The following is a 19,317-nucleotide window of genomic DNA, read 5'->3' as shown; positions in this document are numbered from 1 at the left end:
TGCTCAGCAAGATGAAGAGCATAAGAACTGAGTAATGATGGTGATCACAGACAGATATATAGAGCAGGTGGGACCTGTTACTTGTCGTCTTTTACTTAGGAGGCGTGATTAGAGGAGGCTTCAGCCAGGTTAGACAAGGAGATGATATCCCACACTCATGTGTTGTATTGAGTGAACAGACTGAAAGGGAACATTTTACTCACCATAGTAGGAAGGTTCATTTTCTACAAATTGGGAGATCAAAGAAAAAACACATTAAGTAAAACCTTTTCATTTCTGTAACACACAAGCTTTATGTTTTTCTGATTAAATTACACACTTGTTCTGTTAGCCAGTCGAAATGAATAAAACAAGACACAGGAGCACCTGCAGCTGTATGGCTGTACGCACTGTGTGTACCTTGTGATTTTCATGAGTTAAAAGAAGTATCATTCTTATAGTTATTTGACTTTTGATTATATTTCCCCTTTACAATTAACAAAATTATGGACAAAAATTAAAAATGGTCTTTTTGTGTCAAAACCTCTTGTGCGTCTTTGGGGTGGGCCTAAACCTAAATTTTATTGGTTAGTTTACTTTAATTTATTTGGTGGTTTGACACGCTAAGCTAAATGTGAGTGTGCATTGAAGCTAGCTAAAAAGTAAGCAGACTTTTAAACAGACTGTATTCGGATTGTTTGTCAAAAACAGTATAAATGAAACACACATTGTTGTTTCACCTCTTCCTCTGGATATCTCAGGCAATCCAACTGAGCCTGGGAATCTATCCTCCTCGTTTTGTGGAGTACAAGGAAAGGCTTTGCTTTCCTGTTTTTAATAATTAAGGTATTTGTAAAAATCAGTAGGCTATGAAAGTGTGTGTGTCGCATTGTGTGGATGACATCTAGTGTGGGTTCATGCACCCCAGTTCATCAATATACTGGTCAGTTCATCAATATACATTACATATCAATGGGTCGGGGTTCGGAGTCAGGACCCATCATTGAGCATGTTGTGAAACATTGTGTTTCAATGTGCCAAGCGCATCGAGCGAATGTGCCCTGTATTTGTTTGGATTAGGTTTGTGCTGGTTTTTTACACCACACACATGACTCTTGTTGAGGATGTGGTTGTGTTCATGTGGGTCAGGTACAGTGATGATTTTGTGCGCACCCTCCGATAAACTGCAGGCACCCCTGACCAGACAGAATAAGTTCCAGTATTGCTCCTCACCATCGTCCGGCCTGCGCATAAAGTGAGCTGTGATCTCCTTTTCGTCTGAGCCATATTTATTTTTAACCTCTAGGCGATAAAGACCGTTGTTGATGTGTGTGGGATTGTCCAGCTGGAGGCAGCCGTGGTATTCTCTCTCTGTGATGTCGTGGATCATTGTCATAATGTACTCCCCCTCTGTCACTTCCACATTGTCCCGGTACCACTTGATTTGTGGTTCTGGGTTTGCTGAAAACAGAATAAAATTTGTGCAAATGACTAGTTTAAGAGTATGGAATTCACAAGGAAAATATATTCAAAGTATATTTAAATAGTAGCAAATGTTTTTTATTAGATTGTCTTCCATACCTGCTACACTGAAGGGTATGCACCAGTGATGGTCTGCGATGGCGTCACTCAGTTTTGTGATTTGGGGTGCAACTATGAGTATAGTCAAGAGAAGATAGATTTTAGTGGCAAACTGAAAGTAGAATAAGTGAAAAATATAAAGTTATGGATTAAAAGATAAAAGACACTCCGTTAAAGCCTTTAACTCTGTTTTAAAGTCCACTTATGTTAGACTTGAATTAAAACAGCATGGCAGAAGATAAACGTACAAAGTATATCCAGCAGCAAAGAGGACTCTCTCTCTCCAACAATATTTTCAGCCGTGCAGCTGATCTTCTTGTTGTGGTCCATTGATGACAAGTTTGAGAGCCGCAGCACCGAAATCTGGCCAGACGTCTCGATCTGCAAGATTAAAAAATATAACTGATTAATATTCAGTGATTAGTTTGTTTCAATTTCATCTGCTTGTCTATAAAAAAAATTTCAGTAAAGTTTTAAAAGGTGGCCAAAATACAAAATTTGTTTAGGGTTGTACGGTTTATCAGTAAATTTGAATAAATGTTTAATAAGTATACATACTGTAAGTAAATATAGTACAAAGCTTTCAACAATGTTTCATATTAATTACAAATAGATGGATGGTAAATTTGGATGCCTGGTGGAACAGTTGGTGGTTCTTTTATCTTGGGTGAAAATAAATACTGGGCCTCGGTTGTGTGAAGAAAGACTTCACACGACAACAGACCATCACATTCAGGCAGGGCAGAAATTGTTGCAGCCAGCGACACAATGTAATGATTTAGATCAAACAGTGATGTGTATTAAAATGGCCCACTCATAGTTCAGACCTAAATCCAAGCAAGATTTTTTATCATTACTTGAAAATTGTGGTTTCCATACAATATGATGGGCACAAATTTCACTTCTAGATGAGTAACGCAATCAACGGATTACCCCAAAGGACTTGCAGCAGTAACTGCAGGGAAAGGTTGTTAAATGAACTATAGAAGAGTTTTAGAAAGTTTTATTATTAATATTTAAAACCACATATGCTTTTTTTTTTCCAATTTTCCAATTTTGTACTTTGTGTTGGTCTTTCACATAAAATTCAAATAAAAATAACTTGGAAATGAAGCAACTGAAAGCTAAAAAAAATGTAAACCTGCATTTATCTTTAACAATTCATAGTCTAAAGTAACCTCACATACTGCTGCACATTGTGTGCGAGAGCTTACCACGTAGTTTGTGACAAGTGCCATGTCCCAGATCAACTCAGGTGAGGGCATGCCCGACGTTGTACAGAAGAGCTCAACATTGTCCTTTTCCATTTTGGTCACTTTGGATGGGCTCAGGGTTGCCATTGGAACCTCTACATACAAAGAAAGAGCAGGAAAGAAAGAGTCAGTGATGGAGATGGAGAGAGGAGAGGAAGGAGGTGCAAAAAGGAGCGAACTTAGGATTCCTGACCAACTCTTGTTTATCCAGTTAAAACACAGGGCACGAAACAAGCTCAACAAGGAATGTGGAGGAGCAGCCAAACATACACCCAGCAGAGAGTAAAAAGAAAGATACACAGGGAAGAGAGTTCAAATTCAATCTCCCTGTCCCCCACTCTGTTTCTCCTGCTTTCATTATTGCACACTCACCCCAATCACACAATAAGACAAAGAGACAGAGTTCAAACACAGTGATGGTTACACTGATTACCAGTGTACGTCTATAGCAGGCCAGGCACTAAATTGATTGGACACAGTCTGAAGCCTCTGTCAAAGCAAAGACACTGGTGACTCTGTGTGTGTCTGCAGCTTTGACCAGGAGGTGACCTGGGTATGACCAATCAGTTTCAATAAGGACTTCGCCACATATAAACTCTATTGGAAAGGAGAAGAGGAGCTCAGAGAGGAGAGGGGAGAAATAGGCATTGACAGCTTCTGCAGATAAAACTGAAAAGATTTCTTATCAGATCTAACTGTCCAACCTCTTCTGTCCATCAGCAGACCGCTTATCTGCAGGGAAGCCCACTCAATCACCATGAGATGCTGTAAAAACCGGTCATTTTGCTGGTGGCAGGCCAGCAAGCGTATCAGATTCAAATATCTTAACAGCCTCTCAATGAATCAGCTTTCTACAGCCACTGCAACCGTCTGCAGGTTAGATTAAGTGCAATACAGCAACATGGACACATCTCTAACCACACACCATTCTCCTGATTCAGTATAAGAAACCTACAACTCACTTTGAAAAAATATTACACGTTGCACAGTGAAAAATATTATTAAAATTTGTGGAAAATTAAGTATATACCACTAAACACCTAGACACAGAGGGGTCTCAGCTACTGAAAAACAATTGCTTCCTGGAGGCGTGGATTGTGTTGAAGTTTTAAACTTTACCTAAACGCTACCGTTTGGCCTTGACGCCAGCTCAACGCTATGAAGCTTACCGGAAATTGCCTGAGCTGTAAAAATTTAAGTCAATAGGAAAAAGCTCAGACTATTTATGAAGCGAGATTATAATCAAACAGAATTGTGCATTAAGGTAATGAATGGGCTAGTAATTTAAGATTTGCATGGTGCTGAACAAATTTATCTGCCAAACTGTGATTAAAGTTAACCCCATGGATCTGAAGGCATCAACTGAATTGATAGTAGTACTTCTTTAGCTGATAGATTTTTTGCAAAGATGGACTCCTACTTTACAACTACTGTGTGTAATAAATCAGTATTATTTTGTGGAGAGAATATAACACCAGATAATATTTTTGTTTGTGACATAATTTTCATTTTATTTGCCTAGATGTTACTTTTTCATAAGGAGTATGAATAGTGTAGCAGCATAAATGGTACGCTGCCACTTTAAGGCCAATTTCAGCTGCTGCATATAAGCAGGTCTCTACCTGCCACAAGGCTACTTGCTTCATGACGTCAACTCATTCTGCTTCCTTTGTTTGCTAACTGTGCTGGGTAAGCGTGGCTGTTTCTTTGTTTGTCAGCTTTAATCGTAGCAATTAATGCAAGCTGGTCTGATCTGTTTAGCCTCCCTTGCTGCTCCTCCAACACCTGGACCAATCTGTTCGTTTGTTTGTTTGTTTGCTGCCGGGAAGGTAAGCGCTAGCGTGGCTAGGTAACATCCACCTCATGTAAACGAAGCCTTTACGTAGTATTTTGTTACAGCTGCGCTGCATAGGCGAACTTGTGGATCTGTTTATCTGGCAGTGTGGTAATTTACAGGTAAGCAGCTACCGTAAGTTATAGTTTTTATCACCAGTTGTATTAATAATCTACTCTATTTTTTAGCCTCCTGCTGAGTCCCTGACGACTATTATATTTGGATGTACACTCGCTGCTGTTTTGCCTATGACGAAATGTCTTAAAAGATTTGTATGAACTTTCCCCCGCTGCCGGGAGCATTGATGGCACTACGACCGGAATGAGGAGCAATGTTGTAGTGCTATTGTATCACTGTTTTACTCATATAGTTTCATTTTTTGTCTTTTAGGGACTGAGGCTTCTGTGGTGATCCCTGGTGGCGGTGCCTTGTCTTGTGTGTTTTGTTGGAGCACCTTTTTTGTGTGTGTGTTTTTGTAGTGTCTAGGGTGATCCCTTTTCTTCACTGGATGTTGCCCCTTTCCTCACTGGTAAGCCTCAGTTTCCTTTGAAATTTAAACATTTTATTAACTTCATTAAAAATGCATTCACTGTTTTAACCATTCAATTTCAGGTTATTAATTTAAACAACATATTGAAGTTTAATAATTTTTTTTGTAGAACTGTCTGAATCTTGTCTCATTTCCAGTAGAACGTACCTGTGTCCTTATTACTATTCTATTTTCCTGGAGTTATTCCAGGTGGCGTTGTCGGTTTCCCCTATCGTAAACTTTAACATCTTACATTTGGGTTTCATAATAAAGAAAATCCACCCCAGGTTGCCACAATAGCTTTGCCAGGACGTACCAGGAGCATTATAAATTCTGATTTGATTTTGCCTTCTTTCTTCAACTTAATACTGCTTTTATTCATTTAAACAAAGGCTTTTTCAGGGGAACAAATTAAGGTAAAAGGCTTTTAGTTGTACAAACTGTAGAAGTATGAGGCCCTTGTTCTTTGACTCATTACAGGTAATTTCTGCATTATTTTCATAACTTAATTTTTTTTCCCCTCTTGCTTTTTTTTTTTTTACAAGATGATTTTTTTAAAGTTTGCTGTAGAGAGGAGGCTTCTTATCTGTAAACAATGACTTGCATTTGGAAAAGATGAAAAATAACTTGCATACATACATGCAGTCTAATAGTTTAACACTTTCTGCATGTTCTGTGATATGTCACTGACATCAGGACACTACTGGTGAAAAACATCCACTGTGCTCTGGTTTGGAACCTCTGCCAAAAAATACTTCACCTTTTTTCCTTGCAGTGCCAATGTTGCTATTGTGGTCGGTCACAATAAGCACATCAGAGAAAAACAGTGTGATTTCTAAGAGTAGCAGACACAGGGAGCAGACAAACAGAAGCAGGTTTCTCAAAGTAATTCAGAGTTAACTATAAGTTTATTTGATTTGTTTGTTTAAACAGTGAAACAGCTGCTGCTCTCCAAGAGGGATAATAGAAAAATAAAAAGTATAAAGGACAGAGATTTGCTGAATTGGGATACAGATTTCTTTTTGACAGAATGTCACTTGCAAAACTGATCAAGTCTTTCAGGAAACTTGATCCGCTTCTTTTTTGTATTTTTTGTTTCGTATATCATTAGGACAATGAAATTTCTTCCGTTTGTCTTGTCATTCATTTATGCTATTATAAGAAAATATATTTGCAAAGACATAGTAAGTTATGTGTAAACAATGTTCAAGGAGAAGGAGAGAATCGTATGTTTAAACAGTCACGTCCGCTCACTTGTAACAGTATGGCAAGTTAGTTTATCATAAAATATTAGTCTAGATGTGCAGATTAGAAGTTTCTAAATTGACCAGTCAAATTAAACATTTCATCTGTCTAGAATATTGATGATCCTATGAAAATGAAAGATTTCTCATGTCACAAAGATTATTCTTTCTCACTGCCAACTATTCTGCTTTTTCCTTTAAATGTCTATGTACATTTTTCCAGTCTAGACTGAATAAAATTCAAAAACAGGCAGCTAATTTAAGATAGAAGTTGGCTTTGAATACTTGTTAGAGCGTGCCATACTTGACCCTCACCTGCTTCTGCAATGCACAAAGACTTATATTTCTTGACACATTCTAAATTTGCCTCATTCAGAATTGTCCAATAAAGGTGATTCACCTAAGAGTTTTGACGAGATAAGCTCTTCAGCTGTTGAAGGTACTAATAAACTAAGTCACTGTTAACAAGCCATTACTCTTAAAGAACAACAGTTTAACCTTATAAGGAAGTCAGGAGACCCAACGGCTTGAAGGACAGTATAAAAAAAAAAGCAATCTTTTATCTTTCATTGATGCTATAAATAACATAATGAAACAATATAACGAGTGAATCCTAACCAACTTTTAAGCTCCTCGGTTGGTTGAAATTTGTTTTTGGATCTCGCTTTTTAGTTTGTAACTGGTTTACAAACTGAAATGAATGAGTGTGTCACAAAATTTCTGTTTCTAAAAAAATCACACATGAACATCATCTCCTGCCTGCTAACACTAAGAAGAGCCATCTGGCTTTGCTGGGTAATCTTCCATTAAAGGCTTGTGTCTACATGTTGCTTCCTTGTTTCAAGACATTAAAAGAGGAATGATTGTGGGTCAAAGTCATTCCAGTCAAATAGATGAAGTGACAGTGAGACCGACAAACACAAAAGCAGACAGATGAAGATAGAGTATACCTGTGGACCAACCTGCTTCCATTTCTGCTCCACATTAAGAAAGTTTTACCCCCCAAATGTATGTTTGTGGTGGGCCAGCCTGAGTTATAGGCAAACAATGCTGCAAGTGCCAACAGGCCTCAGGCCCCAGTTGAAAATCAGTTTATTAAAGGACATGTTGAAAAATTCCACTTGTATGGAGATATGGGTGTCTCTCATCAATTAGAAAATTTATTAAAAAATAATGTTTTTAATAATTTAGTTTCAGAAAGTGAAATTAATCAACTATGTACATTAATTACACAGAGGAAAACAGGAATTAACAGATTAGACAGAGAAGTACATGTTTGGCACTTTTACAATCGGTTAATTTTTACAATCAAGGTTTATATTAGTAATAAAATCTCAAATTCAACTTTGGACATAAAAAAAAACAGCACATAATACCAATAAGACAGGCTTTTAACCACACTTTTTTTTCTTTCTCTAGACTTACTGTGCTAATGCCTGGATGCATCTACTTGTGAAAGACAGTTTCTTTAGTGATGACCTTTTCTGTCTTACTCTTGTTGTCAAGGGTGTCAGTGACCGTCTCCTGGGCAACTTTGATGTTTTGTCATGATTTTGTCGGTCACAAAAAGGCCATATCATTTTATATAGAAAAAAATGACCCAATAAATCATCCATATCCATTGCCTTGAATCAAGAAAGTCTTTCTTGATTCAAGGCAACAGTACTACCAGCTGTGCAGTCCCTGAACATATATATATATATATATCAACCCAAAAATGCTTAGAATACATCAATCTGTACATATTGATGATATGTACATGTTTAATTTATTAAATGGAACTGAATGCACAAATTCTGCTCAGGTCTTTTCAATCTTGGGTCAGCTCTGCAGTGGTGAACTTTGCAGACTTTTGTAAGCTTGAAACAACCCTAAAAAGTCAGATATTTAGATTAGCAAGTAAGTCACGTACAGCTGCAAGAAGACTGTTAGAAGCAAATTATGCTGCAGTAAGAAGTTCATAAGTTTTATGTGCCTGTTTTATTGTTTCAGACACTGTGAGCCTTTAACACCTGCAGCTGTTTGAGCTCTAACATTTTTTATGTGTTGCACAGTGGATTAGATTTTATATTACACGAGCAGGGCTGTAGTAAGTCAGAACGGCACCTCTCCGTAATAAATTGCATTGGTCAGTCGTCTTTTCAGCAAGCTTTTTCGAGCAGATCTCCGGCAGTATTCAGTCAGTGGACACTAACAGATAGAGATCAGTGTCAGCTCAGCCCCGGGGCTTCACTGGGCATTTCCTCTCTTTTGTGCCTCCCTCACAGTGTCAGTCAGAAATGCTCAAGCACACAGACACAGGGACACACATGAATCGGACAGACAAATGGAAAAAGAGAAATAGAATCGGCCCAACAACCAGCAGTTTGGCCAGACTGAGAGGTTCTTTGGTGTATCACAGTTCGCCCTGGGGCATCATTTGGCACTCCTTCCCCTCATATGTCACTCTACCGGGGGTCCCCTGCCCACCTCTCCAGAGGCCCTGCTGTGACTACGCTAATGCCAAAAATAACGTCTGTTAATGGAGGGGATGCAGAGGGGACAGATCAATAGGAGTTATCAATGACATTGTTAGCTTCCTGTAAGCGAACTTATTGTTTGTGTTCTAAGTGCCCTGATGGCCCTGGGCTATTTCTGTCCAGTTTACACTGTCAGCAAAAACTTGAAAATAATCTTTCTGAATGAATCCTTTTGTTTTTTTAGACCTAGCTGCTAAAAGTCTAGTTAAATCACAAATATATTTCCAAGCACAAATACCTAATAATCAGAAAGCAGCCCTGCCATCAAAAAGACACTAGCAAAGATTTGTGAACATGAATAGTTGAAGATAGATTTCTCTTCAATGACCAAAAACAGTTTTTTGAATTGTTCGAAATCCTTTTTGCTTCAGGATTATGATTTTTTTTTTTTTTTTACACAAGGTATGGACACAGCACAGTTTGTGCCAAAGGCAGCTTTAAAGAAAGCAGCAGTCAGGTTAGTGAAGGAAACACTGGGTTTTGGTTGTGGGGAAGTTTCTTCGGTAAATAAATGCAGTGTTTATTTCTTTATGTATATTCCACAGATCGAGCTTTCAAATTAAATCAATAACTGCTCTCCCAAAATGTTCCTCCCACATGTTAAGCCACATTTTTAAAAAAACTCTATTACCTATAAAAAAGGCAGACTTTCAGCTGCTTCCTTTCACTGCTGCTGTGTCTGCAATGCCCATACATTTTTCCATAAACGGCTATTTATAATTGTGATGAAATTTAGGTAGACCAGGTTTTTAAATCTCAACATAGGGCAACATACTGTTGGAGCTACAAATTACTACAAGTTACAAATCTTCTTTGAAAATTTCATCTCATGAATTCACATTGTTGCTGGAAACTTTGGCATCATAACTATTTTTTTAATCTCTGTGGCTAGTTTGTCTTTTCTATTTTGTTGTTTTTTTATCTTTCTTGCACAACTGTAATGTAAACAAATTATATAGGTAATGCTTATTAGGAAAGAAAAAAATTATAATTTGTAGCTAAATAAAATTCAAATCCTAAATCATCATCAAGCATCAGTCTTAGTCTTATACTTATGGGATGCTAAAATGAAATAGAGCAAGAGTTGGTCCAATGCAGACATCCGCAGAGAGGTCAAGCTGTAATTCGACCCTATTTATGAGCAGAAGTGAGTCCAAAAGAAGAAGATTCATGAAAAATTCATGCAGCGTATATAAAGCAGAGAGGAATAAAGTGTCAATTAACTGCTGACATTTATACATTCAAGCTTGATAAACCTTCCCTTATGCAGCACATAAAAGACACAGTCTGTAGGAGTCTGCCATGCAGTCGGAGAAAACTTGTGGGTAAGGTTCATAACACACTTGTGCATAAATCTCTGCTCTGTTAGGAAAATATTTGCAAGTTATACAACATAATTATTCCTAATAGAGAAAGTATAAACTGTGTCACTCACTGCCCTTGTTAATAATGTTTTACAGTTAAATGGATATAAAAATATTTTATTGTTCTTGCAGTTCAACATATACATGCAGCTCGCTATAAACACAGGAAGGATTCTTCACTTCATGAAGAGGGCATGATAATTCAAGGAAAAATGGGGAAATAAATTCTGCTGGATGAAAACACGTCACTGCTAGTAAAGGACAAAGTAAAGATGTTCCTTTTTACAATAAACTTTAAACAACTTGAGATTCAATGTTATCTGTGGAGTTTTTTTTATTGTAAAGTGTCTTTTCTAAGCCAAACAGTAAACATTTAAATTTTGATCTTTAAGAGCATCTCAAATAATTTACAATTTATACACAACACTGAAGTCCAAAATATGCCTACAGCATAGAGGTATACATAAACCTGTTTGATGTCACCTTAGTAGAATAAAGCAGCAATAAACACCAACACTTGAAGTGTGTGTGTGCTTTCTTTTTATTTGTTGGGGCATTTATGTGTAGGACATTGCAGCTTTCTCTGCTCTTTTGTGTGTGGGGGGTGAAATTAGAATATACAAGCTAAGCACAGTTCTGTGTAATTGAAATAAAGTGTGGGCAGCATTTTCTTTGCAGCCTGTGCAAACATAACACACACATGCACACACAATCGCAGATACGGATAACTGATTACTGCAGAGGCTGATGTCGCTGTGTGAATTGTGTTCTTTGTACAGTTATTCTCTTAGGTGATAACAGCAAAGCTCTGTTATTCACTCATACATTCTCCACACCCACTGTGAACTGACAAAACACTTAGCACATTTGGTTCACAGCACCAATTCTCAGCCCATGCTTAATCACCAACACTTCTCTGCAACACCACAATTAACACAGCACATTAACAGAGAGGAGGCAAATATTAAAAAATGCATAACTTCATACAAACATCTATATCAAGGTAGCGATTAGTATGACTGTGTTTCCTCCAGATGCTGAACAGCTTGTGAATGTTTTTTTTTCCACTATCCCTCTCTGTCTGCGTGTGTGTGGGTGGGCGTGCGGGTGTGTGCAGGCGTGTGTGTGCACGTGTGTGTCCCCTCACCACATTTCGGTAGTCTCAGTCTTGACAGTGGCTTGCGTGCTCCTCCATCCTCGATGCAGCGCAGCTCCTGAGTGTCTGCTTCCTCTCCTAACCACAGCTTGATCCACATGTTCTCACAGGAGCAGTGTAGAGGGTTCCCTGACAAGATTCTGGATGGATACGTACAAACACATGGTGATGAACTCTGACAAAGACTGAGTACCAAAACAAAAGAGTGCAACACAGACTTAAAAGCAATCTAATGGAAACTTTCTGATCTCTGGTTTCAAGAAACCTGAATAAAAAAAGCTAATATTTCAAGTAATTTTATATATTCATATTCATATCTTTTTACAAGCTAATTAAAAGGCTTCAAATATGAGCATATGAGATTTTGATTTCCTACAGATAAAGTCAATAATTAATAATAAGAATAATAATGCTGTTAAAAATTAAATACCTTTGTTTTAAACAACAATTTTGATAAAACAAAAATATTTTTGACTACTCTTGATCTTTATCAGGGTAATTGTGTGGTATTGTAAAAACACCACCACCTCCAACTTCACCTTACGTCTAAACAAATACAAACACAATTTGATCACCAGGCAAGCCAGGCAGACCTTGTTTTCAGCTTTATGGGTCATGACAACAAATGTTACTGCATGAGTGCAGCATTTTTCACATGCTGTGTACATCTAACAATATGCACCACTTCTACAGAACTGACACAACTGGGTCTCAAATATCACAGCAGTGACTCGATAATAATATTACTTATTCTCATGCTGCACAATACAGATTCTTCATGAACCTCGGTATTCTGAATGCTTGAATTGAAAATTGATGACATGACTTACTTTATTGAAACTGTAAATTTCAATTTTATTGAAACTGTAAATTTTAATACATGTGCGCTATTCACACTAGAAGAGCTTGTCAATCCACACACATGCATTAATATGCATTAATGATATCACAGGACTCAATGATTCACAAAATCACCTTCATTTTCTGATGCTTGGTCCAACATTACATGTGTTTTGGAATATACCAGCATATATGTCATATTATCTTAGGTTTCTTTAGATTAGTTTTCATAGGTGTTTGGCTAAAAGTGGAATTTTAGAATAATTTGGCAGAAATACTGTTTTGGCCATATTTAAAAAAAAATATTTGTCACTGTTCTGTGGAGAAAATCACAGTTGTTTAAAATAACAAAATGTTGTTTTTCAGACCTCAAGTAATTCATGGAAAACAGGTTGATATTATTTTTTAAACAACACAATTCTGATGTTTGATCGTTTAGAGGTTCAGAAATCAATGTTTGGTAGAAAAACTGCCAAATAAAGTGGAGTTTGGCCTCCCCCCAATGGGAAGACCAGATTTAAAGAGTACTTAAAAATTGATCTGTTGAAATAACAAAATATTATGTGAAATTAAGAAAAGTCATTGTGACTGGCCTACAATGTCAACAATCAAAGCAGCAATCATGTTGGATGTATTTCCAATCAGAAATAGCTGCAATAAAAGATCACTGATATGTTGGAAGTAGATAGTTGGTGAAAGTTCAGGAAATAGAGGAAGTTAGTCACTGGTGGTGACTAACTGGAGCATGAGATACATGGACCAGCACAAAGGAGTAACGGAGAAGGAGTGAGTGCTGAACTTTGGGCTTTCAGAAGACAGACGGCTGGGCAAAAGAGGGAACTCAAACTGCTGCCACATTAGTTTTTGGTTCATTTTATTACTTATTCTGTATATTATTTAGTAAAAAAAAAAAGTGTTCTAATGTTGAAATGTATCAGATACTAGAAATTAATGGAAGTCATATACATAGAGATGCTGAGATGAACATTTTTTCCCAAAACTTTCAGATTTGTAAATGATGGCCTTAAAGAATAACATAAAATAGGTAAGATAATTAACTAAGTTTGGTAAAACAACAAACCTTATCTTTTAAGAATGTGAGGCTGAAGGACCTACGTATATTTTAGCAATTTTCTGTGGGATTTGCATTTCGATATATTCCTCTTTCTGGCTTTTACACTGATGTGTTAGCTCATTATGTTACTACTGAGAGACAGAGAAAAGCTGTTTCCAGATGTTGCTATTCTTTCTGAAGACAGATATGAGATCTTTATCAATCCTGCTGATCTAATTCTCTTCCAGAAACCCAATTACAGTTTTCCTGCAAGTGCAAAACAGCTCATTTAAAAGGATTATGGGAAGTTCAGACACCGTGAGACATAATCAGACACTGTGAGGTAACTCTAAATGTTTTCTTTGGGCAAGCATGGGATGCATATTTTTCAACTCACTATATACTAGCTAAACACTCCTCCCACAATGAGAGGCATTGATCCTGATGGGTATTTTATGAGTTATGGTAGTTTGGAGCTAGGTGGCGCAATTACCAGCTGATATGAGTATGACTGCATTTTTGATATTTTTGCTGCCTAAATTTAAATGGTAAAATAACTGCTTTAAGATTTTTTAAGGCTGACAGCCAATGAAATCAACTCAAAACAAAACTTAAGCTAACATCAGAGTTCATCTCATGATGAAGGTGAAGGTTTCTGTTAACTCACAGATATGAGATGTTGAGGTGCTTGAATATCCTCCAGGAGAGGGATGACAGGTTGTTGTCTTTCAAATTCCTGTATATGAAACCAAGAATCAGTGAATGAAGTTCAATATAAACAAACGAAAAGTATTGCATCAGGTTGTTTTAAAATGTTTCTACATCCAAACCAGTTAGATATTAGAAATATGGTTTTATTTATTACAATAATATATCAAATGTATGTAATAATATGTAAGTCTATTTTCCCATCACCCTTAAATTCACTATACAACAAATCAAATATTACCTTTTTATATAATGATAACTCTTAAATGCTGTGTTAAAAAAATGATGAATTAGCACGTAAAAAGTACAGAACTTATCTGCACAATCTTTGTCATGTTAATAGAAAGAAAGAAAACAGCAGTTTTACTTACAGATACTGTAGCCTTAAGTTGCTCTGAAATGCCAGTTTTGATACGTATGTCAGCCTGCTGTTGGTCACCGTACTGACACAAAGCAAACAAATACATCAGTATCATTAGAGTTCTTATGAACATTAAAAACCTGACACATTATTAATATTCACAGCAGGCAAAACCTTTCAGCAAATTACAGGGCACCTGCTGGGGTGTTTATAATGAGCAAAATGCATCCAAAACAAAAACAGGCTCCAAAACAAATTCACTTTTCATTAACTCTGATTTACTGACCTATAATACAACTTTAGCGAAATCTTTTAATAACCAGGTTATACGTCTACTCCTCTAAATGCACAATATGACGATAGTTATAATAACTATAAGTGGAAAGCTGATCCAGAGGCATGAAACTAGCAAAAAGAAAAATTAAAAGTTCAGCTTGTTTGCAATCAACTAATGTTTGACTGCTCTTTGAAAAATGAAATATGGCATACCACAAAAAATAACTAATGTACATGAGCCCAAAATTATTGAAAACCCTGGTAGATTTAGGTGTAATTTTGTTTTCATTCATCAAAGAGGTAAGTTAGTGTGTGTTAATGTGGCATTACTCAAAAGATAATAAACAATGTACAGAAAATGCCAGAGAGATAAAGAGAAGGCTTGCACCAAAAGGCGCGGGACTGGGATTCAAACTGGGAAGAACTGCGTCGAGGATTATAGCCTCTGCTTATGATGCACCTGCTCTAGCACTGAGCCACAAGGTCCCAAAACTTTCTGTGAATTTAGAGTTATGCCACAGCAGGTCAAACACCACACTGAAATAATATACTTGGTACTAATTTCTTGGTTTTTTTTATTCTTTTTTAAGACCTTGTAGTTTAGAGATGGAAACTACAGTACATATACAAACAAAAACACAAGAAAAGCTTATACATTATAACATTTTAAAACTTTTATTATAATGAGGCACATATGTTTAATATGTCTCTCTGTTAAAAGAAGAAGACAACACTTGAACTTAAATATTACATGCAGTTTCCCATGTAAAATAAAGTCATAAAGGACTCACAGGTTCCTGAGGTTCTTGTAGTAGTGCAGGTCTTTGTCATTAATGGAGGAGAAGCTGCTCTGGTTTGCAATGTAGCTGTCAGGGGATACAAGCATGCATAACACAAAGATAACTTGTTAGCATGGGGAAGTACAAGCAGAAACTTGTCATCAAGATGTAAATGTGTTAAACCGACATAAATGGACATGTTTTTTTTTAAATATACATTTTGAAGGACTATAGCTGATCCACAGCACACAGGGGAAAATCGTTGTAGCTTCTCAGAGTGAGGAAGCAGAATGTGTTATCGTCTCTTTTCCTCAGCAGCATCTGAGCAAAACACTTGACCTGTTTGTGTTTGAGGGGCCACCAGGAGACGGTTTCCGAGCAGCTCCCATGTGTGCATGAAAAGAACGGAGCGAACATACTCTGAAAAGCAGCATACGTACTTCTCGTGTAATACAGCTCTGGAATTAGATGTCTGAGAATATTTCAAGCTAAACAAAAGACTATGAGAGAACCAAGAACGCGCTATTTTACTGGGATTACAGCTACAGCAGCACTTGCTGAATGGGTCAAGTTCTCAGGGTAATTTTACATAAAAAATTGAACAAAGGTTTACTAATACTACTGAATTCCCATCAGCCAAAGCAACAAAAAATTATCTGAAACTGCTTAGCACAGAGATGCTTTTGCTGTTCTTATTTTCCTATTAGATTATGTACTGAAAGTTAAAAGGTGTGCAAAGACTATAAAGGCAACAAAATATCTAGTTTTGTAATATAATACCTGAGGCAATTCCCCAATCTATTTAATCTCCTACCTTCTCTGTTTTTGATGTCATGAAACTAACTAATGCAGTTACCAATCAGACATAACATTATGACCACTGACAGGTGAAGGGAATGACGCTGGTCATCTCTTCTTTAAGGAGAGGTGACTATTGTGTCATCAGAAGCTGGGCCAGACCTTAGAAAGAGCTCAAAGGGAAGCAGTCCAGGATCCCAATTCTGTGGGGGCCTTAAAGATTTTTATTTATTTATTTATATATTTTACAAATGTGTGTTTTACTGTAATTTATATAAAATGTATAGGCCTATATCAGATGACTTGTATTCATATTTAAGAATTTTTATGAATATGAATAATATTCAACAATTTGAAAATTATGACGTTATAGTAATTCTTTTAGGAACAACTTACGTATTAAACCTACCATGCATCAATTCATACTGCTAATATACAGGACTAACTCTGGACATGGACAGCAAGACTGGCGCCAGCCCAGAGGCCCATAGCTTTCTAAGTTCAGCTCTGATACAAAGCGATGTGCAAGAAACAGGAGGAACACGTCAAGAGTAAGTGTAAAGGTTCTCCGTGTTGGTCATAATCTTATGCCTTATCTGTGTATGTATATGACTCTCAAACTTAATTTCAAGAAGTTCTGATTCAGAAGAAAATTCAAATTAGTGTTCTAACAATAACACTACAGAGGTTTTCTGTCTGGTAAAATTTATTTAAGATGAAAAAAATAGCACACCTAACTTTACCCAGTGACTCAACACAGATTATATATATATATATATATATATATATATATATACAAGCATATCAAAATTTTCTCTTCATAACCAACTATATTTGAGTGCAGTTGCCTGACTTGGACGAGCAGCTCATTAAATTTTGACTAAGTGCTGACATCTCGAGGCATATTAAAAAAATAAAAAATAAAAATCAGGACATCTCAGTAATTAATGCAGACAAGATAAACCATCTACACGGATTTTGGCAAGGTCGTTTTTGGTTCAAACCCAAGCCAAGCACTTCATGATTGCTTCTCATGCTCATTTAAACAGCCTCCAAGGCCGGTGATAAGGATTGTTTCTTTCTAACCAAGCATATCAACAAGGCCATTTTAACCTGTGCCAAAAAAGAGCTTATCTTCAAGTTTTCCTATCTAAAATGTGTAAATTTACGAAGTTATGACGCAGGGATGCTTCAAATCCTGAAGTGCACAAAAAAAGAATACAGTCATCAAAAAAGAGCAAAATATTCAGTCTGGGTAGAAAATTGTTGCCTAAGCAAATCCCCCCCCCTTTCAGCATCGATTCTCTCATCTCAGCTCATCCAAATACTCATATTAGCCATCTTGGGAAGTGTCTGTGATAATATTTGGACTGTGGTGTCTGATGAGAGCGCAGCCAACTACACACAAGCAAACACAGATTTGTTTTTAACAGACTTTTCTACATTGATCGCCCCGTGGTTGCAATGGGTGTTCTATGCAATGCAGGTTAGGCTGCACACTAATCGTGCAGATAGAAAGGGTTGCTTGCTTCCTCACATACCTGGACTATTTCAAAGAGTCATGAATGAGGTTAAGGCTCGTTGAATGAAATGATTTTTACAATCCGCCTTCTATTCGGGCTCCTTCGTTGCTGTGCGAATGATCAGCAACAGATGATGTTTGGAGGACTCTTTCTTTATTTGATGGAAGCGCAGCCGCGATTAAGTGCTCTTTTAAAAGAAATAGGTTAGGCCAAATGGAGATGCGGTTCTGACAGCTTCCACACTCACATGTCGGTGATGTTCTCCATCTCCGCCTCGCTCTGCAGTACGGGGAACGCGCTGATCCCTCGCTCCGGGTCCACGCAGGAGATCCTGGTGCTGCTGCAGGAGCAAGTCGAGGGGCATGCCTCCGCGGACATCCACGGGTCCCCCGAGCCCACCGTCACCCCGACCGCCACGACCCACCACCAGAAGCACTGCCACGAGCCCGAGGTTCCCCACGCCGAGGGGAGAGCCCAGATCCCTGGTCCCGAAGCGCACATCTCGGGTGTCCCAACTCTCAGCTACAAGGCTCGCCGAAAAGCCCCACGGCCCGGCCCGGGTTGGCTGGGATCAGCCCCGGTTCGGCCAGTCAAGGAGAAGAGAGGGGAAGAAAGGTGCGGGGTAACAAGCAGAATCCGATGCTGAGGTGGCAAGAAGCTGTGAAGAGACGCTAGAAAACCATCAGAGGTCTCCGAGATGACAGACGAGACGCAGAAAAAGGTGTGAAAAGGATTAGAAGAGCTGCGTTGTCCTCCAGAATCCTCCGTCAGACAGCCAGTCAGTCAAAGTCTCTCTGCCACAGGGGCGCTGTGTGCCAAGTAGAATCGCTCTCTCTCCTCCTCTCTGTCTGCCTCTCTCTTTCTCTCAGATGTCACTGACCGGAGCGTCCTCGGCACAATGTTCTCTGTGTGTGGATAATTGTCTGCTGCTGCTGCTTTCTGCTTGGTGCTCGGGTAAAATGCGCGGCGCGCAGAGATAAAGGCTGCGATGAGGACAGATGAAGGAGGAGAAAAAGGGGAGAAGGGAAAGGATGCGTACCCGCATCAAAGCAGATCATGTACAAAGTGAGACACCATTGATCTCTTTTTAAAAAGGAGATGTTCTTGATCTGCTCTCAGGAAGGTCTGGGGACAGAGCTGGAACATTTCATTGCTGAATACAGCTGTTTTGACTTGAGGTTCTTCTCTACTGTTTGGTTGTACTGGACCAATATTATTTGGGGACCAAAGCCAAATTTAATTTGACATCTAGTATAGATTCATTACCATACAAAGTACCACAAATCCTAATTGTCCAACTTTGATTGCTTGCATGTTGTGCAATTACCATCCTCATTCTTGGTTTACTTGCAACCCAACATATACAGTATATTGAACATATTATGAAACGTGTCACTTGACTATCATGCTTTTCACATTAGTTATTAAATAAATATTAGTATTAGATAAATATTAGAGTTAGCACCTATGAAGTGGACATGGAGGTGGTCTCAATTTTCAAGAAAGAGGACATGATCAA

At 37.8% G+C, this 19,317-nt stretch overlaps 1 protein-coding gene and 1 long non-coding RNA gene across 5 annotated transcripts in view; one reads left to right on the top strand and one right to left on the bottom strand.

Annotated features, from left to right (window-relative positions):
* The window catches only part of ntrk2a (neurotrophic tyrosine kinase, receptor, type 2a), a 98,145-nt gene extending 79,216 nt beyond the window's left edge, over positions 1–18,929 (bottom strand). The window contains exons 1-10 of one of the 4 annotated variants that reach the window (XM_032577773.1): positions 18,046–18,929; positions 15,490–15,564; positions 14,433–14,504; positions 14,021–14,089; positions 11,451–11,599; positions 2,775–2,908; positions 1,809–1,941; positions 1,561–1,632; positions 1,213–1,440; positions 204–224 (exon numbers count right to left, since the gene is read on the bottom strand). In XM_032577773.1, coding sequence (XP_032433664.1) covers positions 204–224; positions 1,213–1,440; positions 1,561–1,632; positions 1,809–1,941; positions 2,775–2,908; positions 11,451–11,599; positions 14,021–14,089; positions 14,433–14,504; positions 15,490–15,564; positions 18,046–18,299 — 1,207 coding nt within the window. In that variant the 5' untranslated portion in view covers positions 18,300–18,929. The remainder of the gene's footprint in view (positions 1–203; positions 225–1,212; positions 1,441–1,560; positions 1,633–1,808; positions 1,942–2,774; positions 2,909–11,450; positions 11,600–14,020; positions 14,090–14,432; positions 14,505–15,489; positions 15,565–18,045) is intronic. The other 3 variants (XM_032577770.1, XM_032577774.1, XM_032577771.1) reach the window with 3 other exon arrangements.
* Positions 4,372–4,970, top strand: LOC116729329 (uncharacterized). The gene is made up of 2 exons (XR_004341134.1): positions 4,372–4,502; positions 4,575–4,970. It is a non-coding gene; the product is annotated as an uncharacterized LOC116729329 (long non-coding RNA).
* Positions 18,930–19,317: the final 388 nt, after the last annotated feature.

The sequence above is a fragment of the Xiphophorus hellerii genome, chromosome 12 (genome assembly GCF_003331165.1).
Source record: "Xiphophorus hellerii strain 12219 chromosome 12, Xiphophorus_hellerii-4.1, whole genome shotgun sequence".
Taxonomy (NCBI): Eukaryota; Metazoa; Chordata; class Actinopteri; order Cyprinodontiformes; family Poeciliidae; genus Xiphophorus; species Xiphophorus hellerii.
Note: the sequence above shows the minus strand (reverse complement) of the source record. Positions and strands in the feature narration are given on the sequence as shown.